The sequence below is a fragment of the Pecten maximus genome, chromosome 9, assembly GCF_902652985.1.
Source record: "Pecten maximus chromosome 9, xPecMax1.1, whole genome shotgun sequence".
Classification (NCBI taxonomy): domain Eukaryota; kingdom Metazoa; phylum Mollusca; class Bivalvia; order Pectinida; family Pectinidae; genus Pecten; species Pecten maximus.
In genome coordinates, this window is record NC_047023.1 from 10515837 (window position 1) to 10543583 (window position 27747).

Consider the following 27747-nt stretch of genomic DNA (forward strand, 5'->3'; position numbering starts at 1 on the left):
ATTACCAAAACAAAATGACGTACTATAATGTATAAAAAAAACACACGTTATTTGACAAAATGCTGTTTTACAGACCACGTATACCATGATGCCATAGTAACAGACCCTGTTATAAGTTTCAGACATCGGTCTAATATCCGGATAAAAAATAAAGTGGACAACGTCCGAACACAATCAAATCCATTGGGAAAAAGATACAGTAAGCAATGTGGGCAGCTATTAAAATTCCTTTTTGAAGAAACCTGAAAATGCAATTAACGAACTTGGCCTGTCTAATCCACAGGGACTTGACATGTAACTATAATAACCCAGAATGAAAAAAATAACCCCATGGTCCGATCCTTATATACACTTTCTGGTCATGGGAACTTGTCAAGACCCTGTGGTACGAACCACAAATTGAGGATTTAAAAATAGCAAGTTAATTCACACGTGATGCTGCGCGTGCAATTTTGCTCGCCCGTGATCCAGGTGTATATTATATGAAGTATTGAGCGTTGATTTTAATTTGTCAGATTGTTTTTGGACGGAAATATAAATAAATCTTTTTATATATATAATAATACCAGAGACATACGCATATATAGCGATATATACATGCAGGTAAATCCAATCCATTGCAAAAGATCTTACAATAATAATATGCATGTATCTAAATATACTTATATCATTATTCTCCAATGCATAAACAGGTCTTTATTTTTACCGGTTTGCCCTTTTTTAATTAAAAAAGACAACTTTATTACTATAGATATCTACAAAATGTAGTATAACTTATATGTAATTCAAGCGCGGTGTTGCACTTGCCAACTCATCAAGATTGTGTCCGCAAGTACAGTTCGTACGTCACCGCATGCCGCTTTGTCTCCCTTGCGCACGCTCGTGAACTTTGCCTTATATATGTGACCTCACAGCTCGTCAGACTGAACGTAACGTTTTGGCCAACTAAAGCACAATGGCTCTTCTCCAGAGGTTTGTCACTCGCAGGGGAGTTTGGAATTTGCTGAAGACACAGAGAGCATGCATGTCAGCGCTTCCTCAGCCCTTGGTGAAACCAGATATTAAATATGAAAAGGTAACTTATTTACGTTGCAGTTTCGTTCGTTACTCTCCGCAGGAACCCTGTTCATTAGATACGTTTGAAAATGTTTTTTTTTTAACATGGCAGACTGACAGTTGCAGTAATATGACGCTTGGTGAATTATGACTCTTTACACAACGACAGTATTGCTCTATTCACACACGTGTGTATGTGCACACCTGTACATTTTGTAATTGTATGGTGCACTGGGAGGGTACGTACATGTACCAACATTTTTTGTCTGCACGCGGCGGACAGCAGAATCACCAGTTGTAAACATATCACTCAAGCAGTAACAACCCGACGTACCAATTCTGAGATATCTAGCTAAATGTTGTTCCAATCACTCAAATTTCCTCTAAATATATGCCAATATTTGATATTCCTGATTTAATAATCGTATATTGTTTTTACTGGACAGTTTATCAGTTAATTAAAAGTTCTAATATCATAAAGTATACAATTTAAATTTTACAACTTTAATTAATACATATTAATAATTTTTATGTAATTGTACGGAAAAAGAGTTTCAAGCACGACCTCATTTCATCGCTAATTTCATTTACATTGATTCATTAAATTGATATATCAATTTGATAACACGGCCCCTCCACTAAATTGATATATCAATTTGATAACACAGCCCCTCCAATAAATTGATATATCAATTTGATAACACAGCCCCTCCACTTGCTATCATAGTTTGTATGCAACTCAAGGTTATTTGTTAGCTATAAAAAAAAATTATCCTATTGCATTAAGACAATTAAAATATTCCAAAAATATTCATTAATTAGATCATTTAGTTTATATTAATTACCATGATTATGCAGTATTCAACAAAGGATTTGTGGCAGAACTGGTCTGGATTGGACTTGTCTCTGAATGATTGCTGGTGGCCAGATATATAGCTCAAATAGTTAAGAGTTCACACTAGAATTCCGTGGTTCCAGGTTCAAGTCTGGTGGTTGGATTTTTTCATTTCTGTTACTCTTTGACGCCCAATTAAATACCTGTGGAATTGAAGGTGGTATATATCCCGGGTCTCGTGTGTGTCTTCAGGGTCGAAGACTTTAATTATTTAAAGCGAGAGGAAGTAATCGTAAAGACCTGATTGGGACTTGAACCTGTAGCTCACTGGGACCTTCAATATATCTTAGACAAGCACTCTAACCATTTATCTGGCCACCGGTGCTTAGCCCAGTCAAGTTCTGCTACAAATTGTTCAAAAATACACAAAAGTGAAAACAATGTTGTACCTTAATTTAATTTTGAATTAAACATAGATACAGTTTTACATAACCAATAGTTTCAGTTCCAATTTCGCAACTTTTGTTGGTCAATAATGACTATAAAACTGCATATCATACAGCTGTTCTGCCCTTCTAGGACTTGTTAGTGATGTTAGGGACGTCCTCATACAGCTGTTCTGCCCTTCTAGGACTTGTCAGTGATGTTAGGGACGTCCTCATACAGCTGTTCTGCCCTTCTAGGACTTGTCAGTGATGTTAGGGACGTCCTCATACAGCTGTTCTGCCCTTCTAGGACTTGTCAGTGATGTTAGGGACGTCCTCATACAGCTGTTCTGCCCTTCTAGGACTTGTCAGTGATGTTAGGGACGTCCTCATACATCTGTTCTTCCCTTCTAGGACTTGTCAGTGATGTTAGGGACGTCCTCATACAGCTGTTCTGTCCTTCTAGGACTTGTCAGTGATGTTAGGGACGTCCTCATACAGCTGTTCTGCCTTTCTAGGACTTGTCAGTGATGTTAGGGTCATCATACAGCTGTTCTGCCTTTCTAGGACTTGTCAGTGATGTTAGGGTCATCATACAGCTGTTCTGCCTTTCTAGGACTTGTCAGTGATGTTAGGGACGTCCTCATACAGCTGTTCTGCCCTTCTAGGACTTGTCAGTGATGTTAGGGACGTCCTCATACAGCTGTTCTGCCCTTGTAGGACTTGTTAGTGATGTTAGGGTCATCATACATCTGTTTTTCCCTTCTAGGACTTGTCAGTGATGATGTTGACCAAAAAATATAAATTGTTGAAAACAAGAAGTTTCTGAGAAATCTTGAAAATCAAAAAAGATACTTAACACAGATGTTAACGATAATGTGAAAAAGAGTTCAGTGAAAATGGAAATATTAAAAAGATGATAAAATTTGAAGACCTCATCAAGGCCTTTCTGCCTTCACAGGCTTCTTCAGGGAGATATTTTGTGTGAATACAGTTGTTTTTATGTAAGATTGTTAAAATGTGTATATTTTACTGTAGACTAAAGCGGATGTAGTTCCTTAAAAGAGATAAATGACTGGCAGGAAAATAGTACTTGTCTAATTTTTAAGTACGTTAGTACGATAGTACATTAACATCAATCATAGCCGAAGCATATTGTGGCCAGACACTGCGATCATCATATGATATCATTCAAACTTAAGATTAACGGTTCTCCAAGGTTCAGATATAAACAAGACAAATCATACTGAACAAATGTTTATCCAAAACGCTGTGAACTTTGGACTATAGGAGGCCGAACAAGCAATATTCGTGTTGCATGCTTAAAAAAAAGGGGGTACATGTACTGTAGTTAATAAGCTTTATAAGGTATAGACATGTACAAGATTTTAAGGGTCAAAACTATATTTAAAAGGATTATATTGGATGTTTATTGGGTGTTTATGACTTTAATTTATAATAATATAATATTAGCCTCCTTCAAAAATTGAAATAACAATATTAGAGTTGGCTGTGTAATAGGACACAATAATTTTATTGTCTGGCAGTTATTCAATGCATGAAGGTGTAATTTTCTGAATATCTTTACAATCTTCCAGACAGTCTTGTTCTTGTGAAATGAACTAAATTTTCTTGAAAAAATATCTGCTGTTGGTCTGTATGCTATCTGATATACACCAGTAGAAATTGTAAGAACACTGCTCAAGTACGTATTAGTATAATTACATTGTAAACAACTCACCTACTTTGCTTTTAAAATGAATGATCAATGGATTGTAAATATTTATTAACTGAAATGGGATTATATTTTTGTTTCATCCTACCTACTTTTGATATTGAATTATATGTTATTTTTGTAAATATTCAAGCTAAATCTCTGATTTGATCTTCTATCAGATAAATTACCTTTTAGGTGTACAGAAATTTTCTTACCAAGGTAAACGATCTTTTTCTGCATACTTAGCCTTGTTTTCCCAAGAAGAAATAGAAAAAAAAAAAACCTTTAGATTGTTTCCATAGATTAAAAAGCCCTTACCCAAAAACACAGAAAAAAAATAATGGCAAATATTCCACAAAATACCCCGATAGATAAAAAAAAAAAATGAAAGTCATCGGTCAAAATTGGTGTGTGCCGACAGAAATCTAGAATTTACACTGCATTTTAACACTTGTTATCATGACACTCATGAAGCAATTATTACATGCTAATTTTCAACATAATTTTTGATTTACATAAAAACATTTCCCTAGGCCTATTTGGTCAATTGGATTTTCTGGGACATAACCCAGGAAAAACATTGTGAATAATAGTAAAAATTCCTATGATAGCTTTTTAAAAACATGCATGCATATATAATCAATAATTGTACATGTATGGCTGTTTTGAATGTATACATGTTGTAATGAAACACTTTAATAAATAATTATATGAAACTATGCAGACAGGCAGGCAGGCATCAGAAACTGTTGAGCTTCATTCTCCCTTGAAAAAAAAAATGAGGTTAATGTTTTCAGGCATCATTCTGGTTGTTGACCTTCACAACAAATCTAGAAATCTCGTCTTAAATAGTAACAGCTGTTTGCATTTCACTGTGTAAACAGACCTGTGTAACACATCACATATTCTGACCTCGTGTTGTGTCTTGGGCTGTGATCAGAATGTCTAATAAACTACTGATAGTACAAACTGTTGGTTACAGGTATAGACTTGGATAGTCATATATAGCAAGATTTTCAGGTCAATTTGAGATAGTATAAGTTTTATCTCCCGTCCAGTCCAAAGAAGACTATATCAACAAGTACAATGTATACTTCGACTACCCGGTCAAGGATAATGTAATATATTACTCTGGAGTTTGTTTGTTTTAGGAGATTGGGTGATAAATTTAGTGCAACCCAATTTAAGTCTGCATATCAATTACTCATGTATTTGTGTTACTCCTGTGTTTGGTTAGGAGGATCAGAAATGTTTTTATTGGTCTACTATCAGTGAAACTGGGGGTACTTTAAATTTCCTCCTCGTCTGTAGTCATACATATATAATGCTAAAGTTTGGTAGTGTTCTAGTGGCTACATTCCTTTAGGGATTTTTTATCATTTTTAATCAAACTACCTCACACAATGATAAAGGCTATCAGACAAGTTTGAAATTCAGGAGGGATTTTGGGTCAAGTTGAAGGTCACTTATTTTTCAATTTTGGCTGGGGCCAGGAGGGGACATGAGTATGCAGGTCTTATCAGTTTATTAGATCATAAACCAAAGTACAATGTATTTTTAAAATGTTACGCCCTGAGTTTGCTGTATACAGTGGATTTTAAGTAAATTTATTGCTTTGAAATATCTTTATCAATTATTTTTCAACTGTTCTAACAATGTTCAAATAATGCAGTTTAAAAAAAAAATTGCATGTTTCTTTTTTGGTAAACTTTGATGTGATTCTGTGCATTTTGGGGTATCAATTGTATATCACAGGGTATTTGCCCTTACATGTGAATTTTGCTACATCATGACGCCATGATAATGAGAGCTAATTAATAAGTAAATTTATATTTAGCTCTCTACCATTTTTGTAACAAATAGTTAAGATCAGCTCCTGTCCTGGCTTCATGATGTAGCGTGCATATTCGATTTCTAGACGGGTCCATTACAAATAGTTAAGATCAGCTCCTGTCCTGGCTTCATGATGTAGCGCGCATATTCGATTTCTAGACGGGTCCATTTTGTCCATGTCAGTCTGGTGGTGTCTGTTATGCACCATTACCAGACTATGGGCTTAGTTATTGGTATGCTGGCATTCCCTAGTGAACTGTACCATATCGTCTGTAAGTGGTGTGAGTTTTCAGGATATTGCCAAAGTGCCTCACATTTGTTTACTTAGGTACATGAAATACTAGATACATGTTTAAGTAAGTCATCTTTGTTATCGTTTCAGCTTTTCATCAACAATGAATGGGTAAACTCTGCATCTGGAAAGACATTTCCAACCATCAATCCAGCTACAGGGGAACAGATCTGTGAGGTTGCTGAAGGTGACAAGGTAGGTATTGGCCATATGTACACCAATTGGTATAGAGGTCATTTATGTCTGTGACAATGTACACCAAATTGTTGTGTAGGTCATTACGTCCTCAACGTATTTACACCAAACGTCATAAAGGCCATTTGGCCCTCAACAATATTACACCAATCCTCAAAAAGGGCATTTAAGTCCTCAATAAGTTATCACCAATCTTCATGAAGGCCTTTGGTCCCCAACAAATACACCAATCTTCATGAAGGCCATTTGGTCCTCAATAAGTTTACACCAATCTTCATAAAGGCCATTAGGTCCCCAACAGATTTACACCAATCATCTACACCAATTGTCATAAAGGCCATTAGGTCCCCAACAGATTTTCACCAATCGTCTACACCAATTGTCACAAAGGCCATTAGGTACGTCCCTTACAAGTTTACACCAATCGTCATAAAAGCCATTAGGTCCTTTACAAAGGTACATTAATTGCACTGACCATTGAACCATACAATGCAGAGACAGTATTAATGTGACATTCATCATTAATGGTCACCTACAGAGACGGTTCAATAGATGTATACCACAGGAAAAATGATTTCCTAACATAAATTGATCAGTCAGGATGAATTTGTCTCAAAATCAATAGATTTTTGTCAAAATATAAGCAACAACATGAACATTAGTACTAATTGTCTAAGTGACATTTTCTGCTTTAAGTAAATAGAATAACTTCAATTAAAAATCATTTTAATCCATTAAAATGTAAAAGCATATTTTATCAGGATGTGAAGATGGGTGTTTAGTGATCTGCTGATGCGGACACATATTATCGTATATTTAGACATGTACAATGATCTAAAAGATGAAGTATTTAATCTCTGAACACATTTTCTAGAGAAAGTAAAAAGATCACGTTCAGTGAGCTTAAGTGCTGGTCTTTGACTACTATTGATAATTTATAAAGACCCCACAGCCCACTACAGCAGTATAATGCGGCTATTTGTTGAGCATTCTGTAGCAGGTGATGTGTGGAAAACTGATTTAAGTCTGCTAGGTAAAGGGGGTGTTCGTCAAAGGAGGAGGAGTGGCGGGGTTTGGTTAATTTTATTTGACAGACTCACCTGTTATTTCTACCTGTTAATACCTCATTTCTTATAGATTACATTTAAATATTTTATCGATTCAGAAATAGATGTATAGTATTGCGTACATCAGGATTTAATGTAATAGACATAATGTTGAAATATTTTTATGTAATGTATCTAAATGAAAAAAAAAAAAATGAAAAAAAAAAATGAAAAAGATAATGAAAAAAAAATAAAATGGGATTCCCCTGTCAATACCATCTGCTCAAAAGCAAATTCCACCCTTGGCTTTCTGAGGTCGAAATCTCAAAATTGGCTCAACATCAGTCAAACTACAGGTATACAAATCACTAGTACGACCATCATTAGAGTATGCCTGCACAGTATGGGACCCACACACCCAATCCAACATAGGCCAAATAGAAATGGTCCAATGCAGGGCTGCGCGCTATATCCTGAACAAACATCGGTACAATCACCGCACATCCAGTGTGTCTGAAATGCTGGTCCACCTGAAACTGCGCCCTAGCAGACAGACGAAGAGATGCTCATCAGACCATGTTGTATAATATCGTCAACAACAAAGTCGCCATAATGAAATCCGATAGGCTAGTTCCCCTTACTAGGTATTCCAGACATAGTCATCAGCTCTACTTTTAAATACACCATTCAAAAACCCTGACTAGAAAAAACCTCATTTTTTCCAAAAACTACACAAGAGTGGAACAAAATACCACCAGACATTGTCTCCTGTCCCAACACAGACTCATTTAAATTGGCCATCAACCGTCACTATACCAACACAGATGTAATGTAAGTACTTAATGTTGTCAACATTTTAATGTAGTCTAGGTTGTCAGCATTTAAATCTAATTTACATAATATCATAAACATTTTAATGTAATTTACATAATATCATTAACATTTTATGGAAATTAACAATTGAAATACTATATTATTCTACATATTTAACGTATAAGTACAAATCAACATGATAATGTCAATATAAACTCCATCATATATATAGAGGTTACACAACGAGTGGTTGTTGGATATGGAATTTATTTCACATGAGTAAGTTATTTTTTAAAAGTTACAAAAGACACAAGCTTTAGCGAGTGTTTTTTGCAACTTTTAAAAAATAACTTACTCGTGTGAAATAAATTCCATATCCAACAATTTCGAGTCGTGTGACCTGTTTCTACCACAATAATATCGGCTTGAAAACGTGGCCAAGTATAATTTCGCGTATGCAAATAAAGTGTACCGGTGACGTCCGGGACACGGTGATGTGACGTCATTAGATTATTGATGACGTCAATAACAATTGCAGCTTGGGTCAAAGTTCACCGTGTTAGCCAATCAAAATGCGTACAGAGTTTATACCACGTGTGGTATAAACAGATTGTTAATCAACAGCTGTAATGATTAACTGATGGTCTGAGAGTTGAATAACACACCGTATTGTGGTAGAAATGTTTATAAGATATTGATCATATATCATATTTTACTGTAATAGATATGATTTTATATCGAGAACATCAGAATCTAATTAAACTATATGACAGACAAATTATTTTATACAGTGGACCCGCGATAATCCGGACGCCGATAGTCCGGAAAACTCGCAGTCCGGACGGAATAGCACGGGAACGGATTTCCGTAACGTTATTTGTACTCACCAGTCCGGAAATTCGGTTTCCGATTCCGGAAGCCCATTTTGGGAACGGAAAGTACGTTTCATTAGTAAATTTCCCCCGATAATCCGGACGATTTTTTCACCACGAGGAGAGAAAAATGTCGGGCAAGTCACCCGTGTCGACAGCTGTACAGACTATCGCTTGACACTGCGTAGTCATAGCGACCGCTGCCAGGTCATAGCCCCGGGTGTTTACCTGTGTTACATTGTAGCTCTGTTTTTATAACGGTACATTGCTTTTCTTTACGATCGACCTAAATGCTACAGTATTAAAGGGTTTTACAGTGTAGACTGGTCTTGCTTTGATCAACTTGACGTACAATATCTATTATAGTTATTTTACATAGTGCTTTTTCGTAGTTAGCAATAATTAATTCACTAACATACAGTATGTGATACGATACTTAATCAATCACAAATGCATGTAATAAATTTATTATCGGTAATTAACATCACTAACAATTGTATTGGGTAAACAAGGATATCGGCTTGTAACACCGTTACGTGTAATGACGACTCATTGAAAGATGCATGTTATTAATTACACACATGGTACATTTACGTATTAAGCAGTGATCACAAGAACCGGGTTAATTACACACTAATAAGTCGTCAGATACCGCTGATTTACATCAGTAAGTGTCACATTGTTAAGTGTCTTTCATTTCAGGTATTTAACGTTTGTAATTTCTGCTCGTTTGTGAACCTCTGGGACGTAACCCATGTGTGTTGTTTGTAGGTCACATATTCCCGCTATCAATAAAACAACTTTCACTTCACATGTTCTTTTAAAAACATTGTTTATTTTTTAGTTTCTACAAAATAAAAGAAAACAAGAATCATATCAAGAACATAAATATATTTATTTTTTTAAAAGACTGACAATTAGACGTGTTTATGAAACGTCATTAAAATGTCCCGTATTGTATAGAGTCAAGGGAGATAACTCTTACACAACAATTTTTTTTGACCTGGTAGACGAAATTCGGTAGTCCGGAAAACTCGTAATCCGGACGGTTTGGGCTGGGAACGAAGGTGTTCGGATTATCGAGGGTCCACTGTATATATATATGTAGTAAATTATTCTTAGACATTCAGAACTGTTTCAACTAGTGTTACCCTTCAAAGTTTGTTTAATATATATGGGTTTCCTTACCTTCTTAATCCTACATATGTAATCGTATGACAACATTCCATCAGTAGGGAAAACAAATTTTTTACTATGTCATTCAGTTTCTATTCATGACTTATGTGTATTTGGGAATCCTTTCATTAAATCGGTCAGTGTCTATAAATTTGATTTGTAATTATTTGATATTTGAACCTCCAGTGATGTATTCAGAAATTTCAGGGCTAGCCCTGCTAAACGATATTTGAATGTGTGTCAAACAAATGGAAATCTATATCATGGAAAATGTATCATTATACAATGGTATTTACACTAGGACTCGCTCATGCATGATAATGTAGGTCACTTTGTCGTTTATAATAGAATTTGTAGTCGCTTGACATTGGCCTATAGCGTGTCACCATTACACGGTAGTTATACTGTAATTGATATCGTTATTGTACTTTTACATTTTAAAGAACTACAGTTATTCTATTGTATATACACTGATACAAGATTTTTATGCCAGGTGTATACGATTTCATAATGTATTTAAATATTGCTCATCTGAGATGAAAATCAAGATTTATAATCATCTTTAATGGATTGTGTCCTAAAATATCTATTACCAATTTCATTACGGCTCTATTTTTCAGTTGATCCTCTATAGGACCAAAAGATAAAATTAAAGTACATGAAGATATAGTAAATGAAGGTTATAATTCTTTTTAGAATACATTTTTTTTATTTTAAATTTTTGTACAATTGTACTAAAAACTTACCAAGGACATTCAAAGTTAATCATTTCATAATTCTTTTTAGAATACATTTTTTTTATTTTAAATTTTTGTACAATTGTACTAAAAACTTACCAAAGGACATTCAAAGTTAATCGTTTCATGATTTTTTTTATTCAATTTTTTTTTTAATGATGTAAAATCAGTTAAGATTTGTCGAGTGTTTGCTTGTTCAAACTGTACAGTACTACAAACAACCAACAAAGATATCAAGTCCTTGACAGATTATAGTAGCTCCAAGTGGCATAATGTAACATATGGACTGGATTATAAGCAGGACTGATATACAATGTATATACAATGTACTGTATGTGTTTATAATTTAAAAAAAAAAAAAATATGACATTGGTTTGCTAAAATAAGTTCCATATATATTCTTGCTACCTTCGCAGCGACATGACATATCTATTAAAACTTCAGTAAAACATTCAATTTTTGTATACATGTAAATTAAAAAATGAATTGAAAAATTGAGAAAATATTTTTTTCTTTTGTATATGAATTATTTTTCTACATCAGACTTTTTTAAACTATTGTAATCTATTGTTGTGATATTGAGTGAAAAGGCCAATATTTATGTCCTTCACCAGTCTCGCTTATTTGAGGCCGATATTCCTGTATTATGTAGTCACAAATTTCTACTCATATTTAGGTCTCCAAAAATTATGACTTGGATACATTTTTCATGTTGTTCAGATAATGTTGTTTGCCGACATCTTCGAAGTTTACTTCCAAGCTTGCATTAAAGTGATTTTAATTATAAAACAGTTTCTATAAGAAAAAAAAAACCCTGTTCACAAGGTTCTGGTTCTGCCATTGTTATTAGTAATAAAAAAAGCAGTCCTTATATTTTTTTGTAAATTTCAATTTTATATCTTACAGGCTGACGTAGATATTGCTGTAAAAGCTGCCAAAGAAGCGTTCCGGTTAGGTTCACCATGGAGAACAATGGATGCTGCCCAGAGAGGCCACCTCCTGAACAGGCTGGCAGACTTGATAGACAGGGACCGTCACTACATCGCTGTGAGTAGAGCGAGCATATTTAGATCCTGTTTTTCTTTTCAAATGTGTAAATAGTGTATTTGACTGTCCTTATTTAGTTGAGCAAATGTGTCTTTTAGTACCTGGTCATAATCTACAATCATCTTGTTCCGTTAAGTTCTACTGTCTGAGAAGTCGCATAAATGTTAGAAAGTATAGTGTTTTAAACAGGATTCAATGTAATTTTAACTCTTATGAGCTTGTTCCAGACTGTGATATGTTTTATTTGTCTCTTGCTATGTTCAAAATATGACTTAAGAATACTGTTTTCCACTAGCTTAATATCTTGTATATATAAGTCTGTGTTACATGCGTAACTGACTGTGGTATTATATACTTAAGTTGTATTTGTTATTCATTCTGTAAGTGGAACCACGGGTCTGTAGAATTGGAAATAAATAGATAAATGAATAAGTAAATATTAAGTAGTCTAGGGTCAGGGTCTCTAGGTTTGTGTCAGAGCACATAACTCCAGGTATTACATTATGTGTACATCATCCAGAGCATGAATATTTCGTATACACAAATGCTATCAATATGAAATGAGTCTGTCATCCCTCCTTACTTGTAAACAATGGTGTGATCCAAATTCTTTAAAGACAGAGTGTGATAAAATACACACAAGATATTACTTTCTCAAAAATTGAATAAATTTAATGCCACGATAGCTGCATGTTAAACATTAATATATTATCTAATACATTAATTTAATTACTGGACGCAGGAAATAGAGAAAATGTTTTTGAATTTTTCACATATTTGAAAAGCTTGCTTTACTTACGGGTTAACTGTAATATTTTTTTTACGTTATTGAGCAATAACACAAAAAACTGGGGTGTACTCTTTTCATAAACCGCTTTCGCTTCGCGGTTTATGAAAAGAGTACACCCCAGTTTTTTGTGTTATTGCTCAATAACGTAAAAAAAATATTACAGTTAACCCTTATAATTTAATTAACAACGATAAGAAACATATTCATTAAGTTTAACATGTTTATTTTGCTCCAGATATTTAAAAACGCATCGATAAATACAAAATCCCGTGAACAACGATTACTCCGCTGACGTCACAGTTTATTTTTTTTATGTTATGAGATGATAACATAATTTTTTGAGCCAATGAAAATGCTTGTTACAAGCAAAATTAAATTATAGAGGTATAACCACTGAGGATGTTTTATGTATAAATGTGTTGTTGATGGTGGCAGGGATATACAGTATATGGTGTATATACAAATCTTTATTTGACTGTACTAGAAATTATTGTAGAAATATAACATTGTTGTAGTCTCTAGAAACCTTAGACAATGGCAAACCCTACAACATTTCCTATGCAGTGGACTTGGAACTGGTCATCAAGTGCTACAGGTAACTTTTCAGCTAGGTGTTAACTGGAAATATCAAAGCTGATTTAGTGCTGAATGACAAGGAAATATTACCGTAACTGGGTATTTAAGTTGGTGCAGCTACTAAATGTTGGTTTGATATTTAAGTTCACTAGGTGAAGCTGCTAATTGTAGGTTTGGTATTTTAATAAGTTCACTAGATGCAGTTACTAAATGTTGGTTTGGTGTTTTGATAAGATCACTAGATGCATGCAGCTACTAAATGTTGGTTTGGTGTTTTAATAAGTTCACTAGATGCAGTTACTAAATGTTGGTTTGGTGTTTTAATAAGTTCACTAGATGCAGCTACTACATGTATATATTGGTTTGGTATTTTAATAAGTTCACTAGATGCAGCTACTAAAAATTGGTTTGGTGTTTTAATAAGTTCACTAGATGCATGCAGCTACTAAATACTGGTTTGGTGTTTTGATAAGTTCACTAGATGCAGTTACTAAATGTTGGTTTGGTGTTTCAATAAGTTCACTAGATGCAGTTACTAAATATTGGTTTGGTATTTTAATAAGTTCACTAGATGCAGCTACTATATGTATATATTAGTTTGGTATTTTAATAAGTTCACTAGATGCAGCTACTAAATGTTGGTTTGGTGTTTTGATAAGTTCACTAGATGCAGCTACTAATTGTTGGTTTGGTGTTTTGATAAGTTCATTATAATTAGATGCAGCTACTAAATGTTGGTTTGGTGTTTTGATAAGTTCACTAGATGCAGCTACTAAATATTGGTTTGGTGTTTTAATAAGTTCACTAGATGCAGCTACTAAATGTTGGTTTGGTGTTTTGATAAGTTCACTAGATGCAGCTACTAATTGTTGGTTTGGTGTTTTGATAAGTTCATTAGATGCAGCTACTAAATATTGGTTTGGTGTTTTAATAAGTTCACTAGATGCAGCTACTAAATACTGGTTTGGTGTTTTGATAAGTTCACTAGATGCATGCAGCTACTAAATACTGGTTTGGTGTTTCAATAAGTTCACTAGATGCAGCTACTAAATGTTGGTTTGGTGTTTTGATAAGTTCACTAGATGCAGCTGCTTAATGTTGGTTTGTTATATATTGAAGTTCTGACACTAAGTGCAATGCTAAATATTGGCTAGGCATTGAAGTTCTTTAGCACAGCTGCTAGATTTTAGCCCTCTAGTGTTAAAGTTCACAATATAATCAACTGCTATATGTTGGTGGGTATTAAAGTTTGGCTGGGTACCAAAGTTTGGCTGGGTATCAAAATTTGGCTGGGTATTTCATAAGTTTAACTGGGTAGCTATTTAGATTTATTAGGTTCACTGATCAAAGGAATTATTATGATACTGAGTAATTAAAATGAAATATTGATAAAATCTTAAATTTTGCACATTATAAATGCAGCTAGATAAATTAGCTCAAACAGACTTCTTTGGTCATTACAGGTACTATGCTGGATGGGCAGATAAAAATCATGGAAAGGTTATCCCAATTTGTAAGTATATGACATGTACTAAAAAGATTTTTCGAACACATTGTACAACGTGTTCTGTTATACCATTAGGGGAGTGTCTTCTGAACTGCAGTCAATTTCCTTTATCATACATAGTTTTATAATATCCAAATAATATATGTGTTGTAATTTGTATATTTATATATAAGAAAAAATAAAACTATAGATTTGATTGACAGGTGGTGACTATTTTTCGTACACGAGACATGAGCCTGTGGGAGTTTGTGGACAGATCATCCCAGTAAGTAACATATTCTCTCTTTTGTCCTTGAGGATGAGAGATGTCCTGAAGGGTGAGAGATAGTGTGTGTGTTTTGTCCTGAAGGGTGAGAGATAGTGTGTGTGTTTTGTCCTTGAGGGTTAGTGATTGTGTATGTGTTTTGTCCTGGTGAGTGAGAGATTCTGTGTGTGTTTTGTCCCGGTGAGTGAGAGATTCTGTGTGTTTTGTCCCGGTGAGTGAGAGATTCTGTGTGTGTTTTGTCCCGGTGAGTGAAAGATTCTGTGTGTGTTTTTTCCTGGTGAGTGAGATATTCTGTGTGTTTTGTCTTGGTGAATGAGAGATTCTGTGTGTGCTTTGTCCCGGTGAGTGATAGATTCTGTGTGTGCTTTGTCCTGGTGAGTGGGAGATTGTGTGTGTGTTTTGTCCTGGTGGGTGGGAGATTCTGTGTGTGTATTTTGTCCTGGTGGGTTAGAGATTCTGTGTGTATTTTGTCCTGGTGAGTGAGAGATTCTGTGTGTATTTTGTCCTGGTGAGTGAGAGATTCTGCGTGTTTTTGTCCTGGTGAGTGAGAGATTCTCTGTGTGTTTTGTCTTGGTGAGTGAGAGATTGTGTGTGTTTTGTCTTGGTGGGTGAGAGATTCTGTGTGTGTTTTGTCTTGGTGGGTGAGAGATTCTGTGCGTGTTTTGTCCTGGTGGGTTAGAGATTCTGTGTGCTTTGTCCTGGTGAGTGGGAGATTCTGTGTGTGTGCTTTGTCCTGGTGAGTGGGAGATTCTGTATGTGTTTTGTCTTGGTGAGTGAGAGATTGTGTGTGTTTTGTCCCGGTAAGTGAGAGATTCTGTGTGTGTTTTTATCTTGGTGAGTGAGAGATTGTGTATGTTTTGTCCCGGTGAGTGAGATATTCTGTGTGTGTTTTGTCCTAGTGAGTGAGAGATTGTGTGTGTGTTTTATCTTGGTGAGTGAGAGATTGTGTGTGTGTTTTGTCTTGGTGGGTTAGAGATTGTGTGTGTATTTTGTCCTGGTGAGTGAGAGATTGTGTGTGTGTTTTGTCATGGTGAGTGAGAGATTCTGTGTGTGTTTTGTCCTGGTGGGTGGGAGATTCTGTGTGTTTTGTCCTGAAGGGTGAGAGATAGTGTGTGTGTCTTGTCCTGGTGAGTGAGATATTCTGTGTGTGTTTTCTCCTGGTGGGTGGGAGATTCTGTGTGTGTTTTGTCCTGGCCGGTGAGAGATTCTGTGTGTGTTTTGTCTTGGTGAGTGAGAGATTCTGTGTGTGTTTTTTCCTGGTGAGTGAGATATTCTGTGTGTTTTGACATGGAAGGTAATAAGAGACTGTGTTTGCTTTGTGTGTGTTTAATTGTCCTGAAGATGGGTGAGATATTCACGACTACAAACTTAAACTGATGAATTGCTGAGTAATTTGTTGAGGTAACATTATTAAGTCCTACAGCAGCTGTTTACCACTAATTGTACAGCAATAGACTTTCATATACATTAAAATTGTGTATTTAACACACATGAATGATTTGTTATTATGTAATTTTTGTATGTACCCATTTGCCTAAAAATATAGTGTTAAAGCATGTTACATGTATTATGTGTTCAGTCATGCAGATATTGTAGACGAAGTTGATAAACAGGTGTAAAATGACATATCATTAAAACCTGGGAAACCAGGAAGATATGTCTAGACATGTTTACATGCACAACAAAATGAGGTTGGGGCGCCATTCAGGGTAATACGTAATGTCTATCGATCTGTGTGGGTATACATAGTGATGTCTGTCCATCTGTGTGGGTATACATAGTGATGTCTGTCCATCTGTGTGGGTATATAGTGATGTCTGTCCATCTGTGTGGGTATATAGTGATGTCTGTCCATCTGTGTGGGTTACAGTGATGTCTGTCCATCTGTGTGGGTATATAGTGATGTCTGTCCATCTGTGTGGGTATACATAGTGATGTCTGTCCATCTGTGTGGGTATATAGTGATGTCTGTCCATCTGTGTGGGTATATAGTGATGTCTGTCCATCTGTGTGGGTTACAGTGATGTCTGTCCATCTGTGTGGGTATATAGTGATGACTGTCTATCTGTGTGGGTATATAGTGATGTCTGTCCATCTGTGTGGGTATATATAGTGATGTCTGTCCATCTGTGTGGGTATATAGTGATGTCTGTCCATCTGGGTGGGTATATAGTGATGTCTGTCCATCTGTGTGGGTATATAGTGATGTCTGTCCATCTGTGTGGGTATATAGTGATGTCTGTCCATCTGTGTGGGTTACAGTGATGTCTGTCCATCTGTGTGGGTATATAGTGATGTCTGTCCATCTGTGTGGGTATATAGTGATGTCTATCCATCTGTGTGGGTATACATAGTGATGTCTGTCCATCTGTGTGGGTATATAGTGATGTCTGTCCATCTGTGTGGGTATATAGTGATGTCTGTCCATCTGTGTGGGTATATAGTGATGTCTGTCCATCTGTGTGGGTATATAGTGATGTCTGTCCATCTGTGTGGGTTATAGTGATGTCTGTCCATCTGTGTGGGTATATAGTGATGTCTGTCCATCTGTGTGGGTATATAGTGATGTCTGTCCATCTGTGTGGGTTATAGTGATGTCTGTCCATCTGTGTGGGTATACATAGTGATGTCTGTCCATCTGTGTGGGTATATAGTGATGTCTGTCCATCTGTGTGGGTATACATAGTGATGTCTGTCCATCTGTGTGGGTATATAGTGATGTCTGTCCATCTGTGTGGGTATATAGTGATGTCTGTCCATCTGTGTGGGTATATAGTGATGTCTGTCCATCTGTGTGGGTATATAGTGATGTCTGTCCATCTGTGTGGGTATATAGTGATGTCTGTCCATCTGTGTGGGTATATAGTGATGTCTGTCCATCTGTGTGGGTTATAGTGATGTCTGTCCATCTGTGTGGGTATACATAGTGATGTCTGTCCATCTGTGTGGGTATATAGTGATGTCTGTCCATCTGTGTGGGTATACATAGTGATGTCTGTCCATCTGTGTGGGTATATAGTGATGTCTGTCCATCTGTGTGGGTATATAGTGATGTCTGTCCATCTGTGTGGGTATATAGTGATGTCTGTCCATCTGTGTGGGTATATAGTGATGTCTGTCCATCTGTGTGGGTATATAGTGATGTCTGTCCATCTGTGTGGGTATATAGTGATGTCTGTCCATCTGTGTGGGTTATAGTGATGTCTGTCCATCTGTGTGGGTATACATAGTGATGTCTGTCCATCTGTGTGGGTATATAGTGATGTCTGTCCATCTGTGTGGGTATATAGTGATGTCTGTCCATCTGTGTGGGTATATAGTTATGTCTGTCCATCTTTGTGGGTATATAGTGATGTCTGTCCATCTGTGTGGGTATATAGTGATGTCTGTCCATCTGTGTGTGTATAGTGATGTCTGTCCATCTGTGTGTATAGTGATGTCTGTCCATCTGTGTGGGTATAGTGATGTTTGTCTATCTGTGTGTTTATAGTGATGTCAAGATCCTTAGATTGAGTGACCTATATTTATGGTGTCACTGAATATAATTTAATCTGATGATAAACAAAAATGAACTTCAACATAAATTTACAATTTATTGTGGCTCTTGCATTGTTGGTGTCAAAAAGTAATCATAGTTTCCACAGTAATATTCCTGGGCACATCAGAACTGCTCTACTTACAAGGTACCAGTGAAACAGTGGTACCAGAATTATAGGACATTATAGGATAGGGGTGATAACAAAACTTGTCAGTGTTCTAGGTTGTATTACACAGATGTATAATTTTATGTTGCAGTGGAACTTCCCCCTCCTGATGCAGGCATGGAAGTTAGGTCCCGCCCTGTCCATGGGAAACACTGTGGTGATGAAAGTTGCTGAACAAACACCACTCACTGCCCTCTACATAGCACAGCTTGCCAAGGAGGTAACACTTCAAATTTCCTTCTTCGTGTGTAATTATAACTTATATCAAAGGAGTTAAGTTACTGTAAATGTACATTTTGCTGGGGTTTAAATTTCGAGGTAAACTTTACACATGTGGGGTTTATTTTCGCAAACTTTTCCTTTGCATGTGTTCCTTAACCATATATGTAGAGGGAAGATTTGAGATCATTTTGACAGAAATTAGTTGATTCTGTGAGTCTCGAATCTGGCGTTGTCACACCTAATCAATTCTGTGAGTCTCGAATCTGGCGTTGTCACACCTAATCAATTCTGTTAGTCTAGAATCTGGCGATGTCACACCTAATCAATTCTGTTAGTCTCGAATCTGGCGTTGTCACACCTAATCAATTCTGTTAGTCTAGAATCTGGCGTTGTCAGACCTAATCAATTCTGTTAGTCTAGAATCTGGCATTGTCACACCTAATCAATTCTGTTAGTCTCGAATCTGGCGTTGTCACACCTAATCAACAACTCTTGTAGGCTGGATTTCCTCCTGGTGTCATCAACATCGTCCCTGGATATGGACCCACAGCTGGTGCTGCCATTGCTGAGCACATGGATGTGGACAAAGTGGCCTTTACCGGCTCAACAGAGGTAAGTTTGAGGTCTTTCACCACTTAGTTTCAGTCCACAAATTCTATTAACTGGGTCGACTAGAGGTACGAGGTCTATTGACTTTCACCACTAAGGTTCAGTCCACAAATTCTATTAACTGGGTCGACTAGAAGTTCAAGGTCTAATGACTTTCACCACTTAAAGTTTCAGTCCACAGATTAACTTAGCATATTATTTCTTCTTGATCTAGAACAACATCTTCAGCTAAATGTAAATCAAGGTCATATTGAACACTGTATATGAGATGACCAGAGTACCTCTGATCAGTGCATTTGATATTATTTGCTTTTACTGGTTTTATCATATACATGTACATGTATTAGCTGCAGTTTATCTGTCAGTATTTTAATGCCAGGTCATATTTTTGAGAAAGACACAATTTTGTGTCGGGTATTTAACTTTTGTTAAATATGTTTTTAACCTAATATTTCCATGGTATACCTTTGTAATATGTTTTCAACTTTGTAATTCCTCATGATCTTGGAACTGTGAATCAATTATCTTCTGTGAATGCTTTATTTTGGGCATTTACCTTTTCAGACATTCACTAACGCTGATCTAAGAAATGACTTAAAATAATGAACTATTATATATAGAGTCATTGATTCTGAAAGACTCCTTTATCGGTAACCGATAGTTTGATATAGGTGTTATTTTCGTACAAATAATTATGTAGATCTTGAATTCATGATCGACTCTCCTCACATATCAACCTGAAAATAAATTCCATGTGAAATATAAGTGATTTACAGTGATATGGTTTGAACCTTATATTTCCTTCGTGACCTTTGAACCTGACATTTCCTTCATGACCTTTGAACCTGACATTTCCTTCGTGACCTTTAAACCTGACATTTCCTTCGTGACCTTTGAACCTGACAATTCCTTCACGACCTTTATATAATGGTTTTAGGTAGGACAACTAATACCTGTCATGGCAGCCCGTAGTAACCTGAAGAGAGTCACTTTGGAACTGGGAGGCAAAAGCCCTAACATCGTCCTAGCTGATGCTGACAGTAAGTAGAACTCTTACAAATATATCAACAGGCTAAACCTAATACATGTATGTGAATCTTGTCGAGGTAAAAATGTAATAAGACAAATTGATGATAGCATTATAAGATGCCTTGTACATGGATGGTAGACATGCCATAATATTGATTGGATTGATTATAACCTCCAGTATTAATAAAGTATCTGAAGAAATAATATTCCAGTGTCAACTTTTCCATTCATAAGCTCCTTCTCAATAATCAAAATGCTTAGAGACCCCATATTGGGCCTGTAGTATGCTGGGATGAAGGACTACCAAGTTTGTCTACAAAATGTGACCTTGACCTACTTTCAAGGTCACAGCAACAACAACTTTTCAATAACCATCAGACCTGGAGACCTTATATTGGGCCTGTAGTACATATATGTTGTAATGGCAGGCTACAAAATTTAAATGACTGAACCTATTTTGATAAAGTTGTAATCAGCTTAGCATCTGCATGTACAGTATGACCTAGATCAACATTGGAAGCAGATGAGCGATACAGGCCCATTGCACCTCTTGTTAACAGTTGTTGGGATTGTTTCCAGGCTTAAATCCAGCATGATAAGAGTTTCTAGCACAAATCTCATCTTTATATAGAATAAACTTATAAACTTATTTTACAATAGTTTTTAAGGTGATGGTTTAGTGTATTATCACTGCACCATTCCACCTACCACCCAGTGAATTGACACAGTCAATGTTTTAAACAAGGTAGTTCAGATTTACTTGTGTCCTTTTCAGTGGTCCAGGCAGTAGAGAATTCCCACTTCGCCCTGTTTTTCAACCAGGGTCAGTGCTGCTGTGCCGGGTCCAGGACGTTTGTACAGGAAAGTGTGTATGATGAATTTGTGGAGCGAAGCGTTGAGAGGGCAAATAAGCGCACTGTGGGAAACCCCTTTGATTCTGCCAACGAGCAAGGTCCCCAGGTAACTGATAATGTATTGTGTGAGAGTGATTACAGGTAGTGTGAGAGTGATTACAGGTAGTGTGAGAGTGATTACAGGTAGTGTGAGAGTGATTACAGGTAGTGTGAGAGTGATTACAGGTAGTGTGAGAATGATTACAGGTAGTGTGAGAGTGATTACAGGTAGTATGAGGTGATTACAGGTAGTGTGAGAGTGATTATAGGTAGTGTGAGAGTGATTACAGGTAGTGTGAGAGTGATTACAGGTAGTGTGAGAGTGATTACAGGTAGTGTGAGAGTGATTACAGGTAGTGTGAGAGTGATTACAGGTAGTGTGAGAGTGATTACAGGTAGTGTGAGAGTGATTATAGGTAGTGTGAGAGTGATTACAGGTAGTGTGAGAGTGATTACAGGTAGTGTGAGAGTGATTACAGGTACAAATGTAGTCTGATAATGTCAGGAAAAATTCAATTATTTTCTAAAAACTTTTTTCGCCAAAGTATTTATGTTTTAAAAAAGCATAGTATTGTATCCAAGCTGTTTATTTTCCCATTGATTATCTCTATTAAATCCTTTAAAAAGACTAGTCCCTTTTATGATATCTCTACTCCATCATCAGTCCTTGTTATATTCAATTTTGTACTCTACAACATAATCATTTATACCTGGTTTCAAGTACATCATGATTCCAAAAGGACAGATTTTTATCCCAATATTATTTGCACTAATTAATGTCATGCAAGAAATAATTGAATATTTGTGGTTTTACTGACATATCTTGACAGTGGTGGGCCGACGATCAAAGACAATAAAAAAATCAGTTGAAAAAAAGGAAATCAATTGTAAATTTTGCATATTTTAAATTTGTAATGTTGCCAAGATGTAGTTGATATTATATTTTACAGATACATTTATATAATTAGGTCATCTGACCCGAAGGGTCAGGATGACCTATAGTCATCATGTTTCGTCCATCGTCGTGCGCCGTGCGCCGTCCGCCGTCCGCCGTGCGTAAACTTTTCACATTTCAAACTTCTTCTCAAGTTTCACCAGTGGGATTGAGCTGAAACTTGCCTGAAATGATGCTGGGTTGGTCCTGACCAAGTGTTGTTATTTTTTGGATCACTCTGAAATCCAAGATGGCCGCCATGGCCGCCATTTTGAAAACACATTTGAAACTTCTTCTCAAGTTCCACTGGTGAGATTGAGCTGAAACCTGCCTGAAATGTTCCTGGGATGGTCCTGAGGAAGTGTTGTTATTTTTCAGGTCGGTCAGAAATCCAAGATGGCCACCATGGCAACCATCTTGAAAAACACATTTTAAACTTCTTCTCCAGTTCAATTGGTGCGATTGAGCTGGAAATTGGTGAGGATGTTAAGGAGGGAGAGCCAATAAAGTGTTGTTATTTTTCGGCTTCGTAAAAACTTTGACATGGCAGCCACGGCAGCCATTTTGTAACATGATTGCGCAATCATGGTTCTTCAGAACAACACCTATTTCAAACTTCTTCTCAAATTCCATCAGTGGGATTCAGCTCTAACTTACCAGAAATGATCCTGGGATGGTCCTGAGGAAGTGTTGTTATTTTTCAGGTCGATCAGAATTCCAAGATGGCCACCATGACAACCATCTTGAAAAACACTTTTTTAACTTCTTCTCCAGTTCAACTGGTGCGATTGAGCTGGAAATTGGTGAGGATGTTAAGGAAGGAGAGCCAATAAAGTGTTGTTATTTTTCGGCTTCGTAAAAACTTTGACATGGCAGCCACGGCAGCCATTTTGTAACATGATTGCGCAATCATGGTTCTTCTGAACAACACCTATTTCAAACTTCTCCTCAAATTCCATCAGTGGGATTCAGCTCTAACTTACCAGAAATGATCCTGAGATGTTCCTGGCCAAGTTTTGTTATTTATCAGGTCAGTCAGAAATCCAAGATGGCCGTCATGGCAGCCATCTTGAAAAACACATTTTAAACTTCTTCTCCAGTTCCACTGGTGCGATTGAGCTGGAAATTGGTGAGGAGGTTAAGGAAGGGGAGCCAACAAAGTGTTGTTATTTTTCGGCTTCGTTAAAACTTTGAAATGGCAGCCACGGCGACCATTTTGTAACATGATTGCGCAATCATGTTTTTCCTGAACAACACGTATTTCAAACTTCTTCTCAAATTCCACCTGTGGGATTCAGCTCTAACTTACCAGAAATGATCTTGAGATGGTTCTGGCCAAGTGTTGTTATTTATTGGGTGAGTCAGAAATCCAAGATGGCTGCCATGGCCAACAGTGCCACTAAACCTGCTACAGAGAATGCATACTACAATATTATAAGGGTCTTTAATTTAGAGTCAGATGACCGTTAAGGCCCCTGGGCCTCTTGTTTGGTTGTTTACAGGCGATTTAAATATATCAACAACCTTCAGTTCGAGTTTCCGTTTATCGATTCTGAAAGTAAAACTGAGGCATCACTAGTACCTGAATCTAATGGGGATAATCGGGGAAAGCCATCTTTAAGTGGTCTTACCTGTTGATAGGATATTAAACAATACAGAGCCAATTTTCACCATCCATGTGACCTTTGTGACATGTGTACTAAGAGATTACAATGAATGTTGTCTGTGATAGGTTGACAAGGAACAGATGGAGAAAATCCTGGCTCTCATCGACAGTGGAAAACAAGAGGGAGCTAAGCTTGCAGCTGGAGGGAACCGTGTTGGTGACAAGGGTTACTTCATAGAGCCAACTGTCTTCACCGACGTCCAGGACAACATGAGGATTGCCAAAGAAGAGGTTTGATACATCTGCAGTTGTCTTCTCTTTACCGTATTTGACCTAAATAATGGCACCTGCCCAAATTTTCGCACCCCCACCTTTTTTCAAGAAAGAGAATGGGTGCAGCTAATTGAAGCACAAAAAGTTCCTTACCGCACTGATCTGCCAATAATATCTTCAGACTTTTAATCAAAGTCTCTAACATTTTTTCACTACATAATGGTATGTATAGGAAACAATATTTATTTCCACCAAACTTTTTCTCTGTATGTGGTTTCATAAAGCACCCCTTTTGTAATTTTTAAGCACACATGCAGTGCCCTTATTAGGTCAAATATGGTAAAAGTTTCTAAAATTGCCATTTCATAATTTCTGTGAAAAATATGTATTTTATTCTGTACTTTCAGTTCAGATTTATCATTTCCTTCAACGAAAAACAAGGTCATGTCTATTTTGAATTAGTTCATAGATTCAATACTCCTGCAAACAGCAGGAATGTGAAATACATAGAAAACAGGTATTGAAGGCTTGCAGTATTCAGAATCAGATAAAGATTTCTTCTGACCTCACCATTGAGATAAAATGACTCGCAGTCACTTAATCAGATGTTTCTACTTTATTATTTTGTCAGATTTTCGGACCTGTGATGCAGATCATGAAGTTTAAGACAATGGAGGAGCTGATTGAAAGGTCACATGACACAATTTATGGTCTGGCCGCTGCTGTCCACACCCGGGATCTTGATAATGCCTTGTATCTGGCCAACAGTCTTCGGGCTGGCTCTGTCTGGTAATACTGTTGTTATAAACCTCTCTCCCACCAACCTCCCAAATACTAATCCTAGATCTGCTCTCACCAACCTCTCAAATATCAATCCTAGACCTGCTCTCACCAACCTCTCAAATATTAATCCTAGATCTCCGTCACCAACCACCCAAATATCAATCCTAGATCTGCTCTCACCAACCTTTCAAATACCTATTCCAGATCTCCTTTCACTAACCTCCCAAATATTAATCCTCGATCTCTGTCACCAACCACCCAAATATTAATCCTAGATCTCTGTCACCAACCTCCCAAATATTAATCCTAGATCTGCTCTCACCAACCTCTGAAATATCAATCCTAGATCTCTGTCACCAACCTCTCAAATATTAATCCTAGATCTCTGTCACCAACCTTTCAAATACCTATTCCAGATCTCCTTTCACCAACCTCCCAAATATCAATCCTAGATCTTCTCTTGCCAACCTCCCAAATATTAATCCTAAATCTCTCTCATGAACATCTCAAACATCAATGCTAGACCTGCTCTCACCAACTTCCCAAATATCAATCCTAAATCTCTTGCCAACCTCCCTAATATCAATCCTAGATCTCCTCATCTCTCAAATCTTCCAAATATCAATCCTAAATCTCTCTCACCAACCTATCAAATATTAGTTGCTAACTTCCCAAATTCCAACAATGAGTTTGTCCTAGGAATTTTAAAGTCGCAAATGTCATTGTAATTGAGATGTTGTAATATCATGAGATAGCATCAAGCGTTTAGACTGTCAAATATTATGCTTACATATTGCTTTGAATTTCAGGGTGAATTGTTTTGATATCTTTGATGCGGCCCAACCTTTTGGTGGCTACAAGATGTCTGGTAATGGCCGTGAGCTTGGAGAGTATGGACTAGAGGCTTACACAGAGACTAAAGCTGTAAGTCGCACCACTCACCAAAAACAAAACAAAATAAAATGCACATCACAGATTTTGAAATTGCAGATGGTTAATTTTGATGATGGTTTTATCACAATAAATTCAGTACTGCTTGCAGTTCAGTAATAAAGAATGCTAATACATACGACTGTTAATACCGTAAAGAAAGCTAATACATATGGCTGGTAATTATAATCTTCAGCTCAAAGCTGGGAAACACAAAATATGATTACTTTATCCCATGTCTTCAGTATATCTATGTCTTTTGGACATGTGATTATATTAAATATTAATTAATGATTATCTAAAAATTTAGTTCACCAGCCAAAAGTGAGCTCATGCCCTGGTGTGGCTTCTGTAGTCTTTCTTTCCTGCGTCAACCTTTCCATATAAATGATTTCTCAATAACAAAATCAGTGGGCAAATAGCATGCTATGATTGGGAGCTACCAAACATGACCTTGACCTGCATTTAAAATCACATGATGATGATGATGATGATGATGATGATGATTCCCATTTGTCCTCTTGTTCCACAGTGAATTCTTGCATTAAGACTAGAAATTACACTTTATTTATGTTGTATAGACAAAGTTTAACCATTACTTATAAGGACTTTTTTTTCAGTTCTGAAAACACTACAGAATATAGGTAGTCCTCTTGAAGCTTATTGAAAAGTCTTTTTAATGTATTTTCAGGTATGTATCAAAGTCCCAAAGAAGAATTCGTAAATCGTGAAGCTGAAACAAGCGGCGATGAATTACTCTGATAGTGCTTTTAATGTTCCTATAATGTTTTCATTGTGCTGGTATATCAGACAAACGCCATCCCGAGAGACTGATGGTTTTACAAAGGCTGTTTGGTGCAACCCAAATGTGTACATGTGAATGACATTTAGATTTTTACCATATATTTGATATTATTTAAGTATAGATTCAAGTTGTTGGAGAAATCGCTACACATGTACAAATCATTGTTAATCCGTATAATCAGTGTCGAAGAAACTCGAATTAGTAGTAGACCTATCTATGCTATGGATTTGTCTTAAAAGACAAAGCTCTTGTTATACTACACATTGCATTTTTGAAAAAACTCTATCATTTGAAATAACATTTCAGAAAATTCATTTACATGGAGATAAAATTAACAAAGACATTGTATATGAAATTCTGATGTATATTTTCAAATTACTGGGCATTTGATGTATATAATGAATCTTTTAACTAGAATTAGTTAATTACTCTTTAAATGAAGTTATTGTACCAATTAGAAAGTATATGAATCATTGTACAGATATAGTATTAGTTAATAGAGTGGTCTTGTTGAATTGAATTTTCATTAAGTGTTATGTTAGAAATGTCTTCTGCCATAGCTTGTTAATTCCACCCTTAAGTAATTTATCAATCATGTAAATGATGGTTGCATTAATTACCAAAGGGTTGTAAAACCTGGATATCTACCCAGGTTTATGAGGGATTGGATCACCCGATAATCTGTTTTGCTGTACCTACAATTTGTAGTGTCTACACAAAAGTCCTAATCAATTTCTCTCTGAAATTTTATTGGAAATAAACACAATCTGAATATAG

At 36.3% G+C, this 27747-nt stretch overlaps 1 protein-coding gene across 1 annotated transcript; it reads left to right on the top strand.

Moving 5' to 3' along the window:
* Positions 1–857: 857 nt before the first annotated feature.
* Positions 858–27747, top strand: LOC117334317 (aldehyde dehydrogenase, mitochondrial-like). Its single transcript, XM_033893847.1, has 14 exons — positions 858–1075; positions 6249–6353; positions 11904–12044; positions 13350–13429; positions 14874–14923; positions 15121–15182; positions 18978–19106; positions 19607–19720; positions 20655–20757; positions 21522–21706; positions 24306–24470; positions 25084–25241; positions 26045–26159; positions 26857–27747. The coding sequence occupies exons 1-14, from the start codon at positions 956–958 to the stop codon at positions 26887–26889; spliced, it is 1560 nt and encodes a 519-aa protein (XP_033749738.1). The 5' UTR covers positions 858–955; the 3' UTR covers positions 26890–27747.